Source organism: Schistocerca serialis, chromosome 2, assembly GCF_023864345.2.
Source record: "Schistocerca serialis cubense isolate TAMUIC-IGC-003099 chromosome 2, iqSchSeri2.2, whole genome shotgun sequence".
NCBI classification, from domain to species: domain Eukaryota; kingdom Metazoa; phylum Arthropoda; class Insecta; order Orthoptera; family Acrididae; genus Schistocerca; species Schistocerca serialis.
In genome coordinates, this window is record NC_064639.1 from 1,153,332,196 (window position 1) to 1,153,355,544 (window position 23,349).

The 23,349-nt window shown below is 41.1% G+C and overlaps 1 protein-coding gene across 2 annotated transcripts in view; it reads right to left on the minus strand.

The window, feature by feature from the left end:
* The window catches only part of LOC126458612 (dihydroorotate dehydrogenase (quinone), mitochondrial), a 52,988-nt gene that overhangs the window by 8,739 nt on the left and 20,900 nt on the right, over positions 1–23,349 (minus strand). For both annotated transcript variants that reach the window (XM_050095778.1, XM_050095777.1), the window contains 3 exons: positions 13,706–13,889; positions 11,117–11,270; positions 2,980–3,139 (listed from right to left, as the gene is read on the minus strand). In XM_050095778.1, coding sequence (XP_049951735.1) covers positions 2,980–3,139; positions 11,117–11,270; positions 13,706–13,889 — 498 coding nt within the window. The remainder of the gene's footprint in view (positions 1–2,979; positions 3,140–11,116; positions 11,271–13,705; positions 13,890–23,349) is intronic.

Sequence of the window (23,349 nt, forward strand, 5' to 3'; positions counted from 1 at the left end):
GAAGAAAAGCATGGCCCACTTCATAAAGTAATGCCTTTTTGTGATTTTTTTGCAAGGAAATATCAAAGTAGTTCTCATTCCAGTATGTTGAGGCAATGTGTTCTTTTCGTAGCAGGTTTGGCTTTAGGGTGTATATGGGGGGGATACAATTGTATGCTCTCTCCATTCAGCAATCAGATTTGTGCTAAACTGTGATTTATACACACGTTCTGTAGGAAATATTCACAACAGTATCCAGGGCCTTGTACGTAGATTGCATGCAGAGAACTTTGGCAAAGGACATAATAAAGGTATGGATAGATACTACACAAACCCATCTCTTCAGGACATGCAGTGGGAAAATAAAACTCTTAGAGTGGTTACAGTATGAAGAACAGGAAAGGACTGCAACATGCAGATTTTCAAAGGTAAGCACACCTCTTGGCAGTGAAGTCAATATGTGATGTTTACTGTCTTTCCACAAAACATAAGGCTACTACCACCGCTATCTCAGCGAGGCCCAAGGAAGCAACAGCAGAAATCATAAAGTCAGAAGTAATTATTGGCTACAAAAACAATAAAAGTGGCCCTGACAAGAGTATATCAGCTCCCCAGCTACTATCAATTTGCCTGAAATACTGAAGTGGTAGACATTGTAAACATACAGGGGAAGAAATACGCTGAAAATGGAGGAGACATTTTTTCAGCAACAACCCAATTCGTCCTAACAAACTGAAAGAACATTTGCATGGCCTCTTTCAAAGACAGTTCCACCTACTGCAAGCAGAGTGAATACAACTTGATAATGCAAGGTACGCTCAGACATGAAAGAAGAGAATGGTAACCACGAAAGGAAGGAAAGTAGATAGTGGTGCAAGAACTGCAACTTTGGTCTTTGTATCCCACAGTGCTTCCAAGATTACAACATCAAAATTAATTACATCTGAATTACATAAAATACATAAAAAGGTGGAAGGAGTATATAGAGGGTCTATACAGGGGCGATGTTCTTGAGGACAATATTATGGAAATGGAAGAGGAGGTAGTAGAAGAAGACAAAATGGGAGATATGATACTGCGTGAAGAGTTTGACAGAGCACTGAAAGACCTAAGCCGAAACAAGGCCCCGGGAGTAGACAACATTCCATTAGAACTACCGAAGCCTTGGGAGAGCCAGTCCATTCAAAACTCTACCATCTGGTGAGCAAGATGTATGAAACAGGCGAAATACCCTCAGACTTCAAGAAGAATATAATAATTCCAATCCCAAAGAAAGCAGGTGTTGACAGAAGTGAAAATTACCGAACTATCAGTTTAATAAGTCACAGCTGCAAAATACTAACGTGAATTCTTTACAGACAAATGGAAAAACTGGTAGAAGCTGACCTTGGGGAAGATCAGTTTGGATTCCCTAGAAATGTTGGAACACGTGAGGCACTACTGACCCTACAACTTATCTTAGAAGAAAGATTAAGGAAAGGCAAACCTACGTTTCTAGCATTTGTAGACTTCGAGAAAGCTTTTGACAATGTTGACTGGAATACTCTCTTTCAAATTCTGAAGGTGGCAGGGGTAAAATACAGGGAGCGAAAGGCTATTTACAGTTTGTACAGGAACCATATGGCAGTTATAAGAGTCGAGGGGCATGAATGGGAAGCAGTGGTTGGGAAGGGAGTGAGACAGGGTTGTAGCCTCTCCTTGATGCTATTCAATCTGTATATTGAGCAAGCAGTAAAGGAAACAAAAGAATAATTTGGAGTAGGTATTAAAATCCATGGAGAAGAAATAAAAACTTTGAGTTTTGCTGATGACATTGTAATTCTGTCAGAGACAGCAAAGGACTTAGAAGAGCAGTTGAACGGAATGGACAGTGTCTTGAAAGGACGGTATAAGATGAACATTAACAAAAGCAAAACGAGGATAATGGAATGTAGTTGAATTAAGTTGGGTGATACTGAGGGAATTAGATTAGGAAATGAGACACTTAAAGTAGTAAAGGAATTTTGCTATTTGGGGAGCAAAATAACTGATGATGGTCGAAGTAGAAAGGATATAAAATGTAGACTGGCAATGGCAAGGAAAGCATTTCTGAAGAAGAGAAATTTGTTAACATAGAGTATTGATTTAAGTGTCAGGAAGTCATTTCCGAAAGTATTTGTATGGAGTGTAGCCATGTATGGAAGTGAAACATGGACGATAAATAGTTTGGATAAGAAGAGAATAGAAGTTTTCGAAATGTGATGCTACAGAAGAATGCTGAAGATTAGATGGGTAGATCACATAACTAATGAGGAGGTATTGAATAGAATTGGGGAGGAGAGGAGTTTGTTGCACAACTTGACTAAAAGAAGGGATCAGTTGGTAGGACATGTTCTGAGGCATCAAGGGATCACCAATTTGGTACTGGAGGGCAGCGTGGAGGGTAAAAATCGTAGAGGGAGACCAAGAGATGAATATACTAAGCAGATTCAGAAGGATGCAGGCTGCAATAGGTACTGGGATATGAAGAAGCTTGCAAAGGATAGAGTAGCATGGAGATCTGCATCAAACCAGTCTCAGGACTGAAGACCACCACCACCACCACAATAACAACAACAACTCTTGCTTAAGGGTAGCTACTTTTAGACTTTTCAGAACTATTTTTGTAAATGTAGACACAATAATAACTTTGCTACTCAGCAGAGAGAGCATATAAAACTGTTTTTTCTCAATTTTTTCTTCTTCTTTTTCATTATAGCATCTGTTTGCATGGCATATTCTAAAATAAACCATATTCATCTACTGTAATTACTTTTCCCTTTCAAATGAAGCAAGAATCATATTTCTATCACATTTCTGTATTTTGCAACCTGATATTTTAAAAGATCCCATTATACCACAGTTCACAGCCAAGTACCAGGAGTGAAGGGGGCAGTGTTGAAAGTTTAACATTTTCAGTGTTTCATTAGTACACCTAACTCATGTGGGAACTACAGTTAATATAAAATTGATAATACGTACCTGAGTAACTCATCAAGTTCTTTTTTAATTCGTGTAATACGAGGTGGACCATAGAAAATGAAAGAAGTGTACAGCTGCACAGCGGAAGCACCAGCACATATTTTATCATACGCATCTTGGCCAGTGAAAATGCCTCCAACTCCAATGATTGGTATCTTTCCTAAAATAAAATTTATTGAAATTGTAACAGCTCAATCATGATACCAAAACTGTTTCATTTATGACGACTCATTCACTCAATTTAGAATGTAATAAGATTCATGCTGAATGTACCAGTATATTATTATACAAATGAATGTTTTTGAGAAACACACTTCTTTTTTTCTTAATACTCCACTTGCCCAATATACACAAGCAGCTTTAAAAATCAGCCATTACGTTTTTGCCTTCCTTACTCATTCTAGTTTGCTATGTCATGTCTAACACTGGAGTAATATTATTATTATTATTGTTATTATTGCTTAGTGAGAAATTATGTAGTTGTAACATAACATGAAAAGATGTTTTCACTCAATGAGCTGCCTGTAAAAGAAAGATGTGATGACAATCCAACTCCTTGCTCAGTGCATCATTCAAGGTGGAGACACATTGAGAACACCACACAGTCGACTGCTGCCGTCTTTCTAGATTACAGATACAATTCAGGTTCCCTATGCAATATTTAATGGCACCAATTAGACTGTTGAAATGTAAGACAGATGGCATTTTAGAACCACATTGCTCTATAGATGTTTAGGACCCTGACCTAATATTCAGGGACAGGTCTGATTCCCTGAATGTAGTGTGACCTCTTATTTCATAAGATTCCCAAAGAAACTATGTGCTCACTCTTTACTATTCTCTGCCTGAATAAAGATCATCTTTAAGATTATTCCTTTCATAGTTTAATTCAGTACAGCAACTGAACTTCAGCATATGATTTAGGAAAGTTTTCGAAATAATTTACCGGACACTTATGAAACTGAACAATGGAAACTCCAGGTAGGAATATCAACAATATAGGAAAGAGAGTACTACTTACTGTTAAGGATGACACGTCAAGTTGCAGACAGGCACGACTAAAAGAAACTCGCATATAGCATTCGGCTACAGCCTTCGTCACTAAAGACACACACAAACAAGCAAGTTAAGCAAGCACACCTCATGCACACATGACCGACAACTCAAGCCGGCCCAAGATGCTGGAGTTGGCGGTCATCTGTGTGTGAGGTGTTCTTTGCTTTCTTGTATGTGTGACTCTCTTTACTGATGAAGGCTGCGGACGAAAGCTATATGTGAGTGTCTTCATGTGAGAGTCTTTTAATCGCGCCTGCCTTCATCTTGCCACGTCTTCTGCATTATAAGTAGCAATCTATCTTTTCCTACACTTATGAAATTGATATTCACTTAAATAAGTAATTAAATTATAACAAAGTACAACATAAAATTCTCTCCAGGGCTCAATTTTGTTCCTGGACAAAAAAACACTGATACCATTCACCTTCATGTTTCTAAATTCAAACACTTAAGTGCTCTGCCCTCTTTAAAATATGCCAGTACCAGTAATTTGTAGCAGTTTCATTGGAAAATGCTAACAACTAATGTAAACTGGCAAAAACCAGCAACCTATAAAATGATAGAAGGAAACATATCTATGACAGACTAACTGCTTGTATAAAAAATCTCCGTTATTACTTAACTGCAGGGAACCGGTCAATGACGTGTTGTCTGAAGTCTACAAAACCTCATACCGGGCATAGTACTTCGCTAAAAAGTTTTTATTCTCTTCCAGACAAACAAATATTGCTCGGACTCAAACGATGATGATGTTTATATTATACAATCTTTTAAACAGGTTCAATTATATCACTAAAAGGTTCCTACAAGTTATCTTGAAGCAAGAATTACAGAACTATAACAGCAGCAATAAGGGTTCTAAATTCTTTCCTCATACAGAGTAGCTTAAGCTCAGTTTACTGCATTCCTGGAAAGAATATATTTCACAAGACCTATGCAGAAATGTGTATAGGGAATGACTTTTATTGGATCTGCTAGATCTGTGAGAAGCATATTAAATGATACAGTATTTAAACACAAGCATCAGAAAGACAACAGACAAGTTTTACTTGTACGCAATGACACTGTGGCCTCCAAAATTAAATTTTTGCAGACAATAAATTTGACGCATACTTCAGGGGACATGAGACCTCTATTCCATTTGTATGAAACTTGGGTTGCTCAAAAACTTTCTCAAATTAAATGTGGCAGAATTCAAACCAAAGTGGGGGCCTTAAGGTACCTATTGTGCAAGGAGCAAGGATAATTGTTGTGCATGTGGGCTCTGCGAATACTGGTTCTCATAAAGAAAGTAAATTAGTTTACAGATGCAGCAAAACAAACAAATCAGAAGATTGCCATTCTGAAATGAACATGGCTAAGTTTAAGAATTGGTTGAAGACTAGTTTTTTGAATTTATTGGAGGACAGTTCCACCATCCATATGGACATTTGATAGTCAGGAACCGAGCTCCAGCAATGAAAACACAGAAGGTTGACACAGCCACTTAGCTATATGTGAAAAATATTGCCTTCTCAACTACAGAGACAAGAGCTGAGACGTTATGTGAGATGAGACCTATCTACAAGCAAGATCTACCGACACATGAAAGGGGGCACCAAGTAGTACGCTTATTGCCTTACAAATGCCATTACAACCAAATTGAGCTCATTTGGTCCAAGTCACAAAAAGAATGAGCTGCAAAAAAAGCACACATTTAAAATCACAGATACTGAGTGCTTACTTCATGAGGCCTTGGAAAATGTTACAATCGAACAATGGCAGAAATGTGTTCAGCACGCAGAAAATCTACAGAAAGAAGATTTTGAAAAAGAAGCCACCTGAGACATTGAAACGAGCCTATAATATCAACTGCAATGATGACTCAACAACCACAGATGTGGGAACAGCAAAGAAGATGAATAAGGAAAATGCAATGAGGAGGATGACACAAGTGAAGAAAACTGTGATGGGATACTGAGACATTTTACATTTTTTTCTCAGTTTAGGTCCAGTTATAAAATCATTCACAACCAAAACATTTATAGCAGATTCGATTCCATAGGGAACTGGTATGCTCCGTGACTGTACAACAATTTGGAAAACAAAGTAGGTATTACTTACAGCAACTATCTGCATAGCAATTTGGTTTAATTGCAGGTCTACATTTCAGCTTCCTTATAGCTAACGTCAGTGCATTTAGAATATGGTATGTACACCAATTACGCATTTTCGTTGGTGTGCTAATTTCACTGAAATTCCAGTAGTTCTACTTTTTACCATGATATGCTTTTTTGTCACTGATTTATGTACATTTCCACTTCATATAAACATATAATACCGAATGTTGTCTACAATAATTTTGTACATTGTAGACTGCAAACAAGGAATTAAATGACAAGGCTTTTAAAATGTTTTGAAATTGAAATAATGTAAACATACATTGCTTACATAACAAATGATATGACTGACATCGCTTAAACCAATATTTCACAGCAAAAATGTAATTGATTTTTATAAGTTCAGAAACTATTATGAGTAACAGAGGAACTTGTAACTCTCTGTCTGGCAACAGTGCAGTAACAGCCATCTGCCAGTACACCTGACCAGAGCTATCGGAAAATACACCCATAAGTGTTGCTTCAATGTACAAATTATGAGAAAGCTGCCACGCTACTCCCTCCTCTACTCCTTGCCATCAAACACAGTGGCTAGAATGCCGTTTCTAGGGGTGCACGACACAAGTTTACGCACAATGCAATTTTAGCTACGCACTACTGTCAAATAAGAGTGCAGATGTAGGTGGGCAGTTGATACATCTTAGTACGGGTGATTAAAATAATTTGCAGCTTTTGTCAGTCCGTGCAGAGTAAGTGGAAGGAAGGACTGTTGTCACCACAAGCCAAAGATGATACACCAACTTTCTGTATGTGGTCTTTAACAGGCCAGTGAAGAACTGTTAAGTAATAAACAAACACCAATACCGAGCAGGGCACTTATGTCAATGAATGTTTTATAAATATTCATGAATATGGAGCACTTCAAGGGTAGGATCATCACTGTCCTCTTTCCTGGACACACAACTAGTGTTGAAGCTGACAGAAATCACTATCTCTTTGACTTACCCTTCACAGATCAGTGGTGCTTCAACAACATTCTTGGACTGGTTTGAACACTGAGACCAGTCATGTGGGGTAATTTTCATAATAGTTTCTTTCATCACCATTTCCACATCAATGAGAGTAAACTTTTTATTGTTTCTTGCTGCATAACTTTTCATCTGGACGCATACAAGTTCAATAGAACTGAAATGAGCAAGATACGAAGGAAGCCTGATTACAGCACATCCTTTCACCATCGCCATTTCACCAACCTGCCACCCCCTCTCGTATCAGTGTTTTTGCTGTTCCTTCGGCTGTGCAATCCACATGCCTTTTATCAACATGTGACATAAAGTAACATGTCTTGGCAAGCCTCACAATGTCCTCAAAGGAAATGTTCCTCACTGCATGAAGATAACAGCATCTACAAGCCATTATCTCACTTCCCTCGATGATAAACTTCCAAAATTGGAACTTTCTTTTCCTGAAGCCAAGCTCGTAAAGGCATCTTCAAAGAGACAACATATTCTCAGTAAATAACAATGCTTCTTTGAGGCTAAAAAAAGGATTGCTCATTTTTTCCAGGAGAGACTGACTTGGTGACACTTTATCTTTCTCATTTGCCTTCTTTTCTTTCTCCTTATCTTTCACTACTGAAAACTTTAATTAGTTCACCACTATTGTACTCTAGTTCAAAGTACAAATTCACAGCCTTTTCTTGAGACTTACAACCCACGATATCTTTAAAGACAGCAAACATGTTCTCAGATTACTTTTTTATGGCAAATCTTATCTTGAGACATATAATACTGTTACTAGAACAACACTAATACAACATTAGTTCACAGCAGCAGCTGACAAATGCAGAACACTCCAATGCTCGAAGAAGGGGAGAGAATTAAAAAGAACACTACTGTTCACGAGAGCAGAGGAGCACACAAGTAACAGTTTGGTCACTAGCACGTTTATTGATGCTTTGCACTTTACCTGCCAACTTGGTGGCAGTTCGGGTGGGGTGTGGACAGGGGACAAGCTCATCATTGAGGATACCTGGACAAGTTATTGCACAATGACTAATATCTATCACACAAATGAGTGAAAGAGATTTAGAAATCTTCATGCCCTGCAGTAACTTCTCAGTGATGAGTTTTTCAGCATGTGTTCACCACCCCATTGGCCCATGGTACGACTGCCACTATATTGTGCTGAGCTCAATGGTTCTTCATGTTTTTGAATTTCCACTATGACTAAGCTAAGATTATTTCTATTCTTAACAGTGCAATAAAACATTGTACATATAGCAGTAATCAAATCAGAGCAGAAAAAAAAGTGGGAAGTTCCTTCTTCAGTGAAAGGGATTAGAGAGAGGAGGGGGAAAGGGAGGGGAGCGGAGAGGGGGAGAGGAGGAGGGAGGGAGAGGGGGAGGGGGGAGAGGGGGGGAAGAGGGAGAGGGAGAGAGATTGTAAATTGCATTAAAAAAGAACAACTACCATGTTTCTATAAAATCTAAGTTATTTCTCTTATTTACAGCAACTATCCTTTCTACAACCATCCTTGCAGGTTACTTACTTTCTTTTTATTTCAGCATGAATTCTAGTTTTTTAATTCTTTCCCGTATGGCTAAAGGCTAGATTATGGTTCAATCTTGTCATATCTTGGATTTTATCTGACACTTATCACTTTTTGCTCCTCTGGCAGTGATTTGTTAATGTAAAAATACCAAACTGAACTGTGGTTTGGAGTTCAAAGTGTAGGTCCCCCACGTATCTGAGTAAGTAAAGATTGAAGGTCACGAGGAAAACAAAGGCATGCCACCTCCAATAAACTGGCTTTTAAAAACAGGACCGTGTGGAATATTGCTCTGATAACAATAACACCAGTAGTACATTAAGGAAAAAAGTGCATCTGCAGCACAATAAATTGAAGAAAGAAACAGGGAATTCAACATCAAGAAATTTAATAAGTGAAATTGATTCACTAGGCATTGTTCGGTGTATGAGTACTCATGTAATCACACCCTTTTCCGACTGAATTGAAGGAAATTACTAGTACAGGAAGAAAGCCAGCATCCTGCTTGTCTTATTGTGAAATTTGATTTGCCTCATTTTATTCTTGTGGTAACAATACAAAACATGTGGACTAGCTCTCTCGTCACACAGGATGGCACAATTCCACACCATTCCTGCAAACAGCAATCATTTTGCAAATTTCCTATTTATAATTACCAAATACGATTTTAGAACCTAATGTTCACAACAGCCGGCCGAGATGGCCGAGCGGTTCTAGGGGCTACAGTCTGGAACCGCGCGACCCACTGCGGTCACAGGTTCGAATCCTGCTTTGGGCATGGATGTGTGTGATGTCCTTAGGTTAGTTAGGTTTAAGTAGTTCTAAGTTCTAGGGGACTGATGACCTCAGTCCCATAGTGCTCAGAGCCATTTGTTCACAACACAAAGTGGCTATAAACTGGTAACATCTTTGAATACTATGTATACAACTATACAACTACTTTTTATCAATACAATTTTAACAAGACTTCATGTTTACCAATAGTGCTGAAATATGGATACCACAGGAGCTTCATCAATGATCTTCCTGTGTCACATTCTGGTGTAATACACATCATGCGGAAATGCGCAAATACTTCATACATGTACCACAAGCACTGAAGTGGATCATAAAATGCACATTTAGCAACCCTGGGACACCGTCAGGAGACGCTCTCAATAGAAGGAAGCAATAACCAAAGATATACCGAAAAAGAATTTTACACATTTAGGGCGCAATGGCACAAACTTTGATCATCATGCTATTTCTTAATTAACCAAAGTAAGGATAATCTTATTCATTGTTCTTTAATTAGAGTGAGATGTCACCTGATACAGCTATTAGAATGAAGCAGCTTGTACGTAAGGTTTTTTTTTTTTTTTTTTGCAGCAACTGCATTGAATCACATTTGTCATTTGGGAGAAAAAGCTAATAGTCTAAATTGACTAAATAAATATGAAAAGTTTACAGAAAAAATCTCAGGCAATGATAGCGTGCGTGTGTGTGTGTGTGTGTGTGTGTGTGTGTGTGTGTGTGTTGGGGCTTATGGGTGCTCAACGTCGAGGTCATCAGTGCCCTGACACACATTAAAAGGAACGAATGTGGACAGACCTAATAAAACTGAAGCACACACTCAAAGAAAGCAGGAAAAGAAGGTAAATGCTACATAATCAGGCAATGATAGTTCCCCAGAAACACAATTAGTTTAATACAGATAAGGAACGAATGTGGACAGACCTAATAAAACTGAAGCACACACTCAAAGAAAGCAGGAAAAGAAGGTAAATGCTACATAATCAGGCAATGATAGTTCCCCAGAAACACAATTAGTTTAATATAGATAGAAACAAAGACTACAACAAATAGCAGAAAGTAGGAGGTTAATGTGTATCAAACCCTTAAAACCTTACATATGCAGCTTCAGGAGCAAAAGAGAAATGGCACATCACTTCACTATTGGTATTCTTATGCTGAATGCCATGTGTCTGTTTCTGGAAATGGTATTCAGAATGAGTCACTTGCTTTACCTTCATCTATCTTTCTCTTTAATTCCTTTTGTGCAGTTGTTCCCACATTGCCCTATGGACCATAGGAACCTGGGAGTGCCTGTCAGCTCACCTCTGGTCTGGTGCAGCTTAGTATGACCATCTGTCACGCAGCTCTAGTGCACACATTCTACACATGTGATTCAATTTGCCACTCCTGTCCTTGGGTTCTCAGCATGGGCAGTGCATTCATGCGTGCTATGGCCCAGCTGGCTGAAAGTCAGCTGTTTGCCCAGCTGTCCGCAGGACAGCACTTGGGCTGGAACAGCCAGCTTTAGAGGAAAAGGAATGACACTGGTATTCCAACACGCCAAAGCCCAAGTTGAGTACTTAGTTCATATAATTTTCTGAGATATTTTGATCAGTTTTTTACCTAATGAAATGGTAATAAATAAAATCATGCCGTACCTCCTGTCAGTGAATACATTTCTGCAATTAGATTTGTGGATAAATCTCTCAATGGCCGACCACTCAGTCCTCCCTCCTCACATACGGAATTACTCTGGAGATTTTCAGGTCTGCCCACTGTTGTGTTTGAAATAATAAGCCCATCGATAGCGCACTGTAATTAAACAAGAGAATCACTCACAATTATTAGACCAACACATAAAAATTATTACTATTAAAAGAAATGAACTCAGTAATTTACCTTAAATAAAACAATCTGAATATCATGTTTCATAAAATTTAGTTGTGAGCACCACTGAACACAGTGAATATATTAAAAGATGTCCTACTTCTTTGCTCTGGCCTTTATGTTAACAGTTTAAAACTGTTTACCACTTATACCATGATAGCAGTAACCGGCCCCACATGTGTGTGTGTGTGTGGGGAGGGGGGGGGGGGGGGGAATGGGGGGGGGGGCGAGGGGCGGGGAGTGGCTGCGGGGGGAGGGGGGGGCTGCATACACATACTCACAGATAACTCAGATAGGCTCATACTGTTATATCATTCATAAATGTAATTGAAGTTTAAACGATATACAACATGGGAAAATAGTGACTGCTGTTGCATGTGAAAAGCTGCATTCAAACTCTTATTCACACCAAGAATAACTGAAATGCTGTAATGAATGCATACAACATGGGAAAATAGTGACTCCTATTGCATGTGAAAAGCTGCATTCAAACTCTTATTCGCACCAAGATTAACTGAAATGCTGTAATGAATGCATAAGACTCTTCCTTAATGAGGTAATACTGAATGAAATAATTTTTGAGAATTGTTTTGATATCTCAAGTTTTCTCACCTTGCTTGACTGCAGGGGCATTTTTGGGTTTCTGGCCCAGATGACAATCCCATTTTTCACACAATATTTTGATGACTAGTGTAGGCATCTTTTTCATGTGCTTTGAGCCGTGATATAACATGTACCTGCTCTCTGGACACGAACAAAACTGTGACGTGTTATTGGTCTCTCAACTCCATTTATAGCAGAGTTTGACTGCTGCATTTGAAACTTGCTTTGGTGATCTTTGTTTCCCATTGTCTGTAATATTCTTCCTGGAAAAATGTATTCTTAGATTTTTCCAGTAATAATAAACAGAGTGGTTGGTGAGATCGCGGTAAACTGTGTGCTGACCACAAAACTTGTGTATACCGAAACATCTGTTCCTGTTTATGAGTTGTCATAACATCCATATTTTAACAGACCTCTTAATTACACTGTCCAACAGCTTGGAACCTGCAGGATGATTTATTATTGTTGTTTGTCATTTCACTATTGTATTCCAATCACTACTTGGAAAATACCAATTTCCTTGGCTCCTACAGCACCACGGTAAGTGTCATGCAACGTAGATAAGATGTCGTGAGTTCCATTTCAGTCGCTGCTACATTAAAAAAAAGAGTGTCATAGGACCGTTGCTATTCACAATATACATAAATGACCTTGTGGATGACATCGGAAGTTCACTGAGGCTTTTTGCAGATGATGCTGTGGTGTATCGAGAGGTTGTAACAATGGAAAATTGTACTGAAATGCAGGAGGATCTGCAGCGAATTGACGCATGGTGCAGGGAATGGCAATTGAATCTCAATGTAGACAAATGTAATGTGCTGTGAATACATAGAAAGATGGATCCCTTATCATTTAGCTACAAAATAGCAGGTCAGCAACTGGAAGCAGTTAATCCCATAAATTATCTGGGAGTATGCATTAGGACTGATTTAAAATGGAATGATCATATTAAGTTGATCGTCGGTAAAGCAGATGCCAGACAGAGTCAATGGAAGAATCCTAAGGAAATGCAATCCGAAAACAAAGGAAGCAGGTTACAGTACGCTTGTTCGCCCACTGCTTGAATACTGCTCAGCAGTGTGGCATCCGTACCAGATAGGGTTGATAGAAGAGATAGAGAAGATTCAACGGAGAGCAGCGCGCTTCGTTACAGGATCATTTAGTAATCGCGAAAGCATTACGGAAATTATAGATAAACTCCAGTGGAAGACTCTGCAGGAGAGACGCTCAGTAGCTCGGTACGGGCTTTTGTTAAAGTTTTGAGAACATACCTTCACCAAAGAGTCAAGCAGTATATTTCTCCCTCCTACGTATATCTCGCGAAGAGACCATGAGGATAAAATCAGAGAGATTAGAGCCCACACAGGAGCATACTGACAATTCTTCTTTCCAAGAAAAACACGAGACTGGAATAGAAGGGAGAACCGTTAGAGGTACTCAAGGTACCCTCCGCCACACACCGTAAGGTGGCTTGCGGAGTATGGACGTAGATGTAGATGTACAGTCAGAAGTGCTAATAATGTTCCTCACACAGTTTTCAAAAATTAGTAAGAATATGTTGCACATCTAAGTACACTGCTTGGCACAGTTATAAAACACCTTTTGGCCTTAGGACTGAGAAGATTAACTAACTAAAATCATGAAATACTGTAAATCTGATGGCAGCCTATAGTTATAGAATGTTAAAAAGATCAACAAATTATTTAGCCACAAAAACAGGCTTAAAATTCATTTCCTATCAAATCTACATCACATACCTTTGGATCTTTAAGGACATCAGCTATGTCTCTCTTTTCTTCATCTGTAAGATCTGGTGACAATTTTAAAAATACAGGTGTCCAACAATTAGTTGGTAGATCATCACGTGCTGCAACCACACCAGACAGCAGCTCCTTCAGATGGTGTTTTGACTGCAAACTACGAAGTCCTGGCGTATTTGGGCTGACATGGTAAGAAAATGCATATGAAACTATGCTGCTTCAAAACTTAACCCAACAACCAACTAACTTAACTTTTACAACACGACACTAATGAACGTAACAGTTTTGGAAATGCAAATAAAATAAGTGGAATCCTGAGAGACAGAGATGAATCTAACTTTTGGTTATTTTTAAGGAGAAAATTAGTAACAACTTCCTCTATATTTTAAATGTGTTTTGCATGGCATAAATGCTTAACATTGTTACAAGAACAACCAAAACTACAGCCTCAGTCTTAGACTATGTACTTACAGATATCAGCAATGAAAATTGTAGTGCATAAATAAAAGGTCACAGGCTCCCAATTCATTACTGGCAAATAATAAAGTTGAAGGCAAGCTTGGAAAATCCCACAAAACTGCATGCTTATAATAGAATCTCTTCTAAACATAAAATACATACTGTTTCAAAGGTATTAGCAAACCAAATCTAAACAAATATGAATGCCATTCCTCTACAATGCAAGGTGGCTGTTTTAACCATTTCAATCAGGGGAAAACTGAGAACACGCAGCCACAAATATATGTGTGACAGCTTTTCTGTTTTTCAAGTCATCAGTCTTCTGACTGGTTGGGTGTGGCCTGCCACAAATTCATCTATATCTATACTCAGCAAACCACTGTGAGGTGCATGGCAGAGTGCACTTCCCACTATACCAGTTATTAGTGTTTCTTCCCATTCCATTCATGTACATGTCAACCTCTTCATCTCAGAATAGCACATGCAACCTCATCATCATGCTGATTTATTCCAATCTCTGTCTTCCTCTACAGTTTTTACCCTCTACAGTTCCCTTTACTATCAAGGAGGTTAGTCCCTGACATCTTAAGAGATGTCCTATCACCTTGCCCCTTCTTCTTGTCAGTGTTTTCCACATATTTCTTTCCTCTCTGACTCTACACAGAATCTCCTCATTCCTTACCATATCAGTCCACCCAATTTTCAACATTTGTCTGTAGCACCACATCTCAAATGCTTCGATCCTCTTTTGTTCTGGTTTCCCCACAGTTCGTGTGTCACTACCATACGAAGCTGTGCTCTAAGCGTATATTCTCAGAAATTTCTTCCTCAAACTTAGGCCTATGTTTGACACTAATAGACTTCTCTTGGCAAGGAATGCCCTTTTGGCTACTGCTAGTTTGTTTTTGATGTCCTACTTGCTCCATCCATCATTGATTACTTTGCTGCCCAGATAGCAGAAACCAACTTCATCTACTTCGTGAATATCAAACTGATGTTAAGTTTCCCAATGTTCGCATTTCTGCCACTTCTCATTACTTTCGTATTTCTTCGATTTACACTCAATCCATATTCTGCACTCGTTAGATGGTTCATTCCATTCAGTAGATCATGTAATTCTTCTTCACTTTCACTGCGGATGTCAATGTCACCAGCGAATCATATCACTGATATCCTTTCATCTTGAATTTTAGTTCCACTTCCGAACTTTTATTTACGTCACTGTTCTTCAATGTACAGATTCAACAGTAGGGGCGAAAGATTACTTCCGTATCTTACATCTTTTTTAATTGTAACACTTCATTCTTGGCCTAGCACTTCGTTCTTTGTCTTTCACTCATACTGTTCCCTCTTGGCTCTTGTATGTTACCCGTCTCTCCTACTGCTCTCCATGATTTTTCTCAGAATTTTGTGCACCTTAAATGATTTGACACTGTTGAACACTTTTTCGGGTTGACAAATACTACGAATGTGTCTTCATTTTTCTTTAGTCTTGCTTCCATTATCAACCACAATGTCAGAAGTGCCTTTACCTTTCTTAAAGCCAATCTAATCTTCATTTAACACTTCCTCAATTTTCTTTTCCATTCTTCTGTATATTATTCTTGCAAGCAACTTGGATGCATGAGCTCGTAAGATGACTGTGGGATAATTTTCCACTTGTCAGCTCCTTCAGTGTTCGGAACTGTGTGGACGATATTTTTCTGAAAGTCAGACTCGTACATTCTACTCACCAACTTGAATGGTCATTCTGTTGCCACTTCTCCTCTCCTCTCCTCTCCTCTCCTCTCCTCTCCTCTCCTCTCCTCTCCTCCTCCCCCCCCGCCCCCGCCAATAATTTTAGAAATTCTGATGTTTTGCTATCTAACCCTTCTGCCTTATTTGATCTAAAGTCTTCCAAAGCTCTTTTATATTCTGATTCTAATACTGGATCTCCTATCTCTTCTAAATTGACTCCTGTTTCTTCTTCTATCACATCAGACTAATCTTCCCCCTCATAGAGGCTTTCAATGTATTCTTTCCACCTATCTGCTCTCACCTATGCATTTAACAGTGGAATTCCTAATGTTACTACCCTTGTTTTTAATGTCACCGAAGGCTGTTTTGACTTTCCTGTATGCTGAGTCTGCCTTTCTGGCAATTATTTCTTTTTTGATTTTTTCACATTTTTCATGTAGCCTTTTTGTATTAGCTTCCCAACACTTCCTATTTATTTCATTCCTCAGTGACTTGTATTTCTGTATTCCTGCATTTCCCTGAACATTTTTGTACTGTCTTCTTTCATCGACCAACTGAAGTATTCCTTCTGTTACCCATGGATTTCTCACAGTTAGTTTCTTTGTACCTATATTTTTCTTTTCAACTTTCGTGACTGCCTTTTTCAGAGATGTCTATTCCTCTTCAACTGTAACGTCTACTGAGCTATTCCTTACTGCAGTATCTACAGCCTCAGAGAATCTCAAGCGTGTCTCGTCATTCCCTAGCACTTCCGTATTCCACTTCTTTGCATACTAATACTTCTTCTCTTACACTTCAGCCTACTCTTCATCACCACCACATGGTGATCTGAGTCTACATCTGCTCCTGGGTATGCCTTACAGTCCACTATCTGATTTCGAAACATCTGGCTAACCATGATGTAATCTAACTGAAATCTTCTGGTATCTCCCATCCTTTTCCAAGTATGTCGCCTCCTCCTCCTTCTCTAGTGATGCTCGAACAGAGTATTGGCTATTACTACACTCATGCTCATAAATTAAGGATAATTGTAGAATGTTGTGCCACACAATGTGGCGCTACACAAAACTGGTGCTAATAGCAAAGGCACATAAGGAACACACACAGCACAAATCTGTAAGTCCACGGTATTGGTGATAAGTTGAGAAAACCGTCTCGAAACACGTGCTACAAAATGCCACTGTTTCCTGCGCATGTACCCCGACATCAATATGGGATATGATCATGATGCGCACGTACACAGGCCGCACAATGGGTTGGCATACTCTGGATCAGGTGGTCGAGCAGCTGCTGGGGTATAGCCTCCCATTCTTGCACCAGTCCCTGTCGGAGCTCCTGAAGTGTCGCAGGGGTTTGAAGACGTGCAGTGATATGTTGACAGAGAGCATCCCAGATGTGCTTGATTGGGTTTAGGTCCGGAGAACAACCAGGTCACTCCATTCGCCTGATATCTTCTGTCTCAAGGTACTCCTCCACAACGGCAGCTCGGTGCGTTATCATCCATCAAGAGGAAGGTGGGACCCACTACACCCCTGAAAAGGTGGACGTACTGGTGCAAAATGATGTCCCGGTACACCTGACCTGTTGCAGTTCCTCTGTCAAAGATATGCAGGGGTGTGCATGCACCAATCATAATCCCACCCCACGCCATCAAACCACGACCTCCATACAGGTCCCTTTCAAGGACATTAAGGGGTTGGTATCTGGTTCCTGGTTCACGCCAGATGAAAACCCGGTGAGAATCACTGTTCAGACTATACCTGGACTCATCCGTGAACATAAACTGGGACCACTGTTCCAATGACCACGTACTGTGTTCTTGACACCAGGCTTTATGGGCTCTCCTGTGACCAGGGGTCAATGGATGCACCTTTCAGGTCTCCAGGAGAACAAACCATGTCTGTTCAGTCATCTATAGACTGTGTGTCTGGAGACAACTGTTCCTGTGCCTGCAGTAAGGCCCCGAGCAAGGCTACCTGCAGTATTCTGTGGCCGTTGCGGGCACTGATGGTAAGATATCGGTCTTCTTGTGGTGTTGTACACTGTGGATGTTCCGTACTGTAGTGCCTGGACACGTTTCCTGTCAGCTGTAATCGTTGCCATAATCTTGAGATCACATCTAGTGTCACATGGAGGGTCCGTCCTACAACCTGCTGTGTTTGACCAGCCTCCAGTCGCCCTAGAATTCTACCCCTCCTAATGTCATCAACATGTGTTCTTTGAGCTATTTTCAACATACAGTCACCATTAGCATGTCTGAAAATGTCTGCATACTTACTTGCTGCACCATACTCTGACATGCACCAACACACCTCTGCGTATATGACCTGCTCCCAGTGCCACCGTGCGATGACCGCAGGTGAAATGCACCGCATGGTCATACCCAGAGGTGATTTAAACCCACAAACTGCTCACCAGAGCATTGTTTCACCATGTATCAGCATTATCCTTAAATTATGAGCATGAGTGTAGTTGGAATTTATTACATAATTCAATTAATTTTTATCCTCTCTCATTCGTAGTACCAATCCCATATTCTCAGGTAAACCTTTCTTCTACTCCTTCCCCTACAAACTGCATTCCAGTCCCCCACAACAATTAGATTTTCATCTCCTGTTATGTATCATATTACTGTTTCAATATCTTCATATACTTTCTCTTTCTCTTCATCTTTAGCCTGCGTCGTCGGCATGTATACCTGAACTATAGTTGTTGGTGTTGGTTTGGTGTTGATTCTGATGAGAGCAGCCGTATCACCGAACCATTCACAGTAGAACTCCCTCTGCCCTACCTTCCTATTCATAATGGATCCTACTCCCATTATATCATTTTCTGCTGTTGTTGATATTACCATATTCATCTGACCAGATATCCTTGTCTTCTTTCCATTTCATTTCACTGAACCCCACTGCATCTACACTAAGCCTTTGCATTTCCATTTTCTGATTTTCTAGCTTCCCTACCATGTTCAAGCTTCGGACATTCCATGCCCTGACTCATAGAATGTCATCGTTTCAGTGGTTATTTAATTTTTTTATCACGGTCACCTCCACCTTGGCAGTTCCACCCAGAGATCTGAATGGGGGACTATTTTGGAATCTTTTGCCAATGGAGAGATCATCATGACACTGCTTCAATTACAGGCCAAATATCCAGTGGGCACACAGTATGTGTCTTTAATGCGGGCGTTTCCATTGCCTTCTGTATCATCATTCCCTAGATCATCGCTGATTCTTCTGCCTTTAAGGGCAGGAGAGTGTCCTGAACCTCTGTCCGCTCTTCCATCCTCTCTGACAAGGTTGTTGGCAGGATGAGGGTGCTTCAGCCACTAATGCTGATTATTATTCAAATTTAAGTGGAGGCAGGTTTCAAACATGGGACCAAGGACGTTTTCATTATTAATCAAAGATGGTAACAGTAGACCACAGGTATGGCTATGCTTATTATCAAATAAAAGGCTCAGGAAGCAGTTACATGCTGTATGACAAAGGCAGCACTCCCTGCAGCCAGGGAGCACCAGAGGAGAGTGTGCAGATATAGACTGATATTTCAACAGAAATGGATAAAGAAATCAGATTCCATCACAACATCCTCTGCAATGCTCACAGAACTGCTAGTGAACTTACAGACTGGGTGCCACCAAGTGATGTAACGAATCTCTGATGCAAAACTGTAAAATATGAAGGTTGGAATTTAAATAGTGGCAACTATTTATTCACAACCGATACAAAAGAGTTACATGTTTTCACCTGTTAAATGTCCTTAAAAGTAGTCACCAGCATTGTGGAGAACCTGTTGCCAGCGATGTGGAAGGCGTAGTATACCGTTAGCAGAACCTATTCTGTTGATGGTGCGAATGGAGCGGTCAACTGCCTATCGAATATCTGGAACAGTTCTGAAGCAAATGCCAAGAAATGGTTCCTTCGTCTTCAGAATCAAATCAAAGTCACAAGGACTTAAGTCTGGGGAGTACGGTGGAAGGTACAGTACTCCCCAGTCCCATCGACCCAACAGAGCAGCCAAAGCTTGCACTGTGTGCGCCCGCGCATTGTCGTGCAAAACGATGGGTGGGTTGTGCAGAAAGTGTCACCACTTCTTTCACAAAGCTGGTCGCAGGTAATGCTAAAAAAATGAACAGTAACACTGTGCACTGACGGTCTGTCGTGGAGGAACGTAATGCGTTAGGATAACACCATCACAGTTGTACACGAGAATCACCATAACTTTAGACTGCTCCATTAGCACCATCAACAGAACAGGCTCTGCTATCGGTATACTACACCTTCGACATCGCTGGCAACGGGTTCTACAAAACACTGGTGACTACTTTGAAGGACAGTAACAGGTGCAAACACGTAAATCTTTTGTATTGGTTGTGAATAAATAGTTGCCACAATTTAAGTTCCAACCCTCATAGATATGTAAAAAAAGGTACAGTTGTAGTCAACCTGGAAGCTGGTTTGAACATTGAAGAGCTCCAACTTTTGAAATTACCCAACCAGTTATGTTGTAACCAGAATGAGATTTTCACTCTGCAGCGGAGTGTGCGCTGATATGAAACTTCCTGGCAGATTAAAACTGTGTGCCCGACCGAGACTCGAACTCGGGACCTTTGCCTTTCGCGGGCAAGTGCTCTACCAACTGAGCTACCGAAGCACGACTCACGCCCCGTACTCACAGCTTTACTTCTGCCAGTACCTCGTCTCCTACCTTCCAAACTTTACAGAAGCTCTCCTGCGAACCTTGCAGAACTGCAAGGTTCGCAGGAGAGCTTCTGTAAAGTTTGGAAGGTAGGAGACGAGGTACTGGCAGAAGTAAAGCTGTGAGTACGGGGCGTGAGTCGTGCTTCGGTAGCTCAGTTGGTAGAGCACTTGCCCGCGAAAGGCAAAGGTCCCGAGTTCGAGTCTCGGTCGGGCACACAGTTTTAATCTGCCAGGAAGTTTCAGTTATGTTGTAAGTTTGAGCATCTGTGTGTGAATGTGTGTATGTTTACAAGAAAAAAGAGCACAAACTTGAAAGCCAGTGTGAGTATTGTTTTCTATTTAATTATTTTTTTTTTTTTTTTTAGGGGTAAAACTGCTATGGTCATTAGCGCCCGGTCCGTGACTTAGGAAACAGTAAAACACCGAAAATCGAAACCAGCAGCAATGGGAACGAAACTAAAAAAATTGGAGAAACTAAAAGCAGAAGGAAGGCTTAAAAATCCACTACAGAAAGGGGTTGGTTGTCCCCAAAAAAAGCTTCAAATGACTGACGTTATTTCACTGGCACTAATAAACTCAAGAACGCGATCGACCGAGCGCATGTCATCTGCTAAAATTGACGATATATCAGGCGACAGCTGTAGACGGGCGCGTAACGGAGTAAAATAGGGGCACTCAATTAAAAGGTGTCTTACCGTCCACAGCTGAGAGCAGTGGGGACAGAGTGGGGGAGGATCGCCGCTTAAAAGATGTCAATGGCTAAAAAGACAGTGCCCTATCCGGAGCCGAGTTAAAATTACCTCCTCCTGACGACGCTTTCGGGAGGAAGAGGTCCAAGCACAAGGAAGAGCTTTCACGTCCCGCAATTTATTATGGGGAAGTGTCGACCAATGTGCGTGCCATAAAAGAACAACACGACGACATAAAACGCTCCGTAGATCGGTGAAGGGAATCGATTGAATAGCTGGCCGAAGAAGAGAGACTGCAGCCTTGGCCGCCATATCGGCCGCCTCATTTCCACATATACCAACGTGTCCCGGGAGCCAGAGGAACGCCACCGAGATGCCCCCCAGGTGGAGCAAGCGCAGACAGTCCTGAATCCGGTGGACCAATTGGTGGACAGGGTAAAGAGCTTGGAGACTGAGGAGAGAGCTTAGAGAATCTGAGCAGATAACATACTGTATCCGCTGATGGCGGCAGATGTAGTGGACAGCCTGGAGAACAGTGTAAAGCTCCGCAGTATACACCGAACACTGGTTGGGAAGCCGAAATTGATTTGGGGTGTCGCCAATAATATAGGCACTCCCTACACCAAATGATGTTTTTGAGCCATCAGTGTAAATAAATGTGGCTTCCGTCATTTGTGCACATAGAGCAGAAAATGCCCGACGATAAACAAGTGAAGGGGTACCATCCTTGTGAAACTGAAAAAGGTCACGGAGCAGGCAGATCCGGGGACGGAGCCAAGGCGGTGCTGTACCCCAAGTTGTCAAGAAGATTTTAGGAAAGCGGAAGGAACGAGAATGGAGCAGTTGACGGAAGCGGACTCCCGGTGGTAGTAGGGAGGAGGGGCGGCCTGCATACCCTACATCAAAGGAGGTGTCGAAAAAAATGTCATGGGCTGGATTAGCAGGCATGGAAGACAGATGGCTAGCATAATGACTCAGAAGGACTGCTCACCGATTGGACAGCGGAGGTTCAGCAGTCTCAGCATAAAGGCTTTCCACAGGGCTGGTGTAAAAAGCTCCAGACACTAAACGTAATCCACGGTGGTGGACAGAGTCGAGACGCCGAAGAATAGACGGCCGAGCAGAGGAGTAAACTATGCTTCCATAGTCCAATTTTGAGCGCACTAAGGCGCGATAGAGGCGGAAAAGGACCACTCAGTCCGCTCCCCAGGAGTACCATTCAGGACACGGAGGGTGTTGAGGGATCGCAGACAGCGATCCGAAAGATAGGAAACGTGGGAGGACCAGCACAGTTTTCTGTCAAACATAAGACTCAAGAATTTAGCGACGTCCGAAAACGGAAGGTTGACAGGTCCTAGATGTAAGGAGGATGGAAGAAACTCCTTACGTCGCCAAAAATTAACACAAATGGTCTTACTGGGAGAAAAACGGAAGCCGGTTTCGATGCTCCAAGAGTGGAGGCGATCGAGACATCCTTGAAGACGTCGTTCAAGAAGGCTGGTCCGTTGAGAGCTGTAGTAGATCGCAAAATCGTCCACAAAGAGGGAGCCCGAGACATCAGGAAGGAGACAATCCATAATTGGATTTATGGCAATGGCAAACAGTACAACACTCAGCACGGAGCCCTGGGGTACCCTGTTTTCTTGGGAGAAAGTACGGGAGAGAGTGGTGTTCAACCACACTCTAAATGTGCGCTCCGCCATAAATTCGCGAAGAAAAAGGGGCAGCCGACCTCGGAAGCCCCAAGAGAACAGTGTGCGGAGGATGCCTGTCCTCCAACAGGTATCATATGCACTCTCCAGATCAAAAAATATTGCTACTGTTTAGCGTTTCCGGAGAAAATTGTTCATGATATAAGTGGAGAGAGCAACAAGATGGTCAACTGCAGAACGATGCTTTCGGAATCCGCATTGGGCAGGTGTTAAAAGACTGCGGGACCCCAGCCACCAAGCTAAACGGCAATTCACCATACGCTCCAAAACCTTACATACACTACTCGTGAGAGAAATGGGGCGATAGCTAGAGGGGAGGTGTTTGTCCTTTCCAGGTTTCG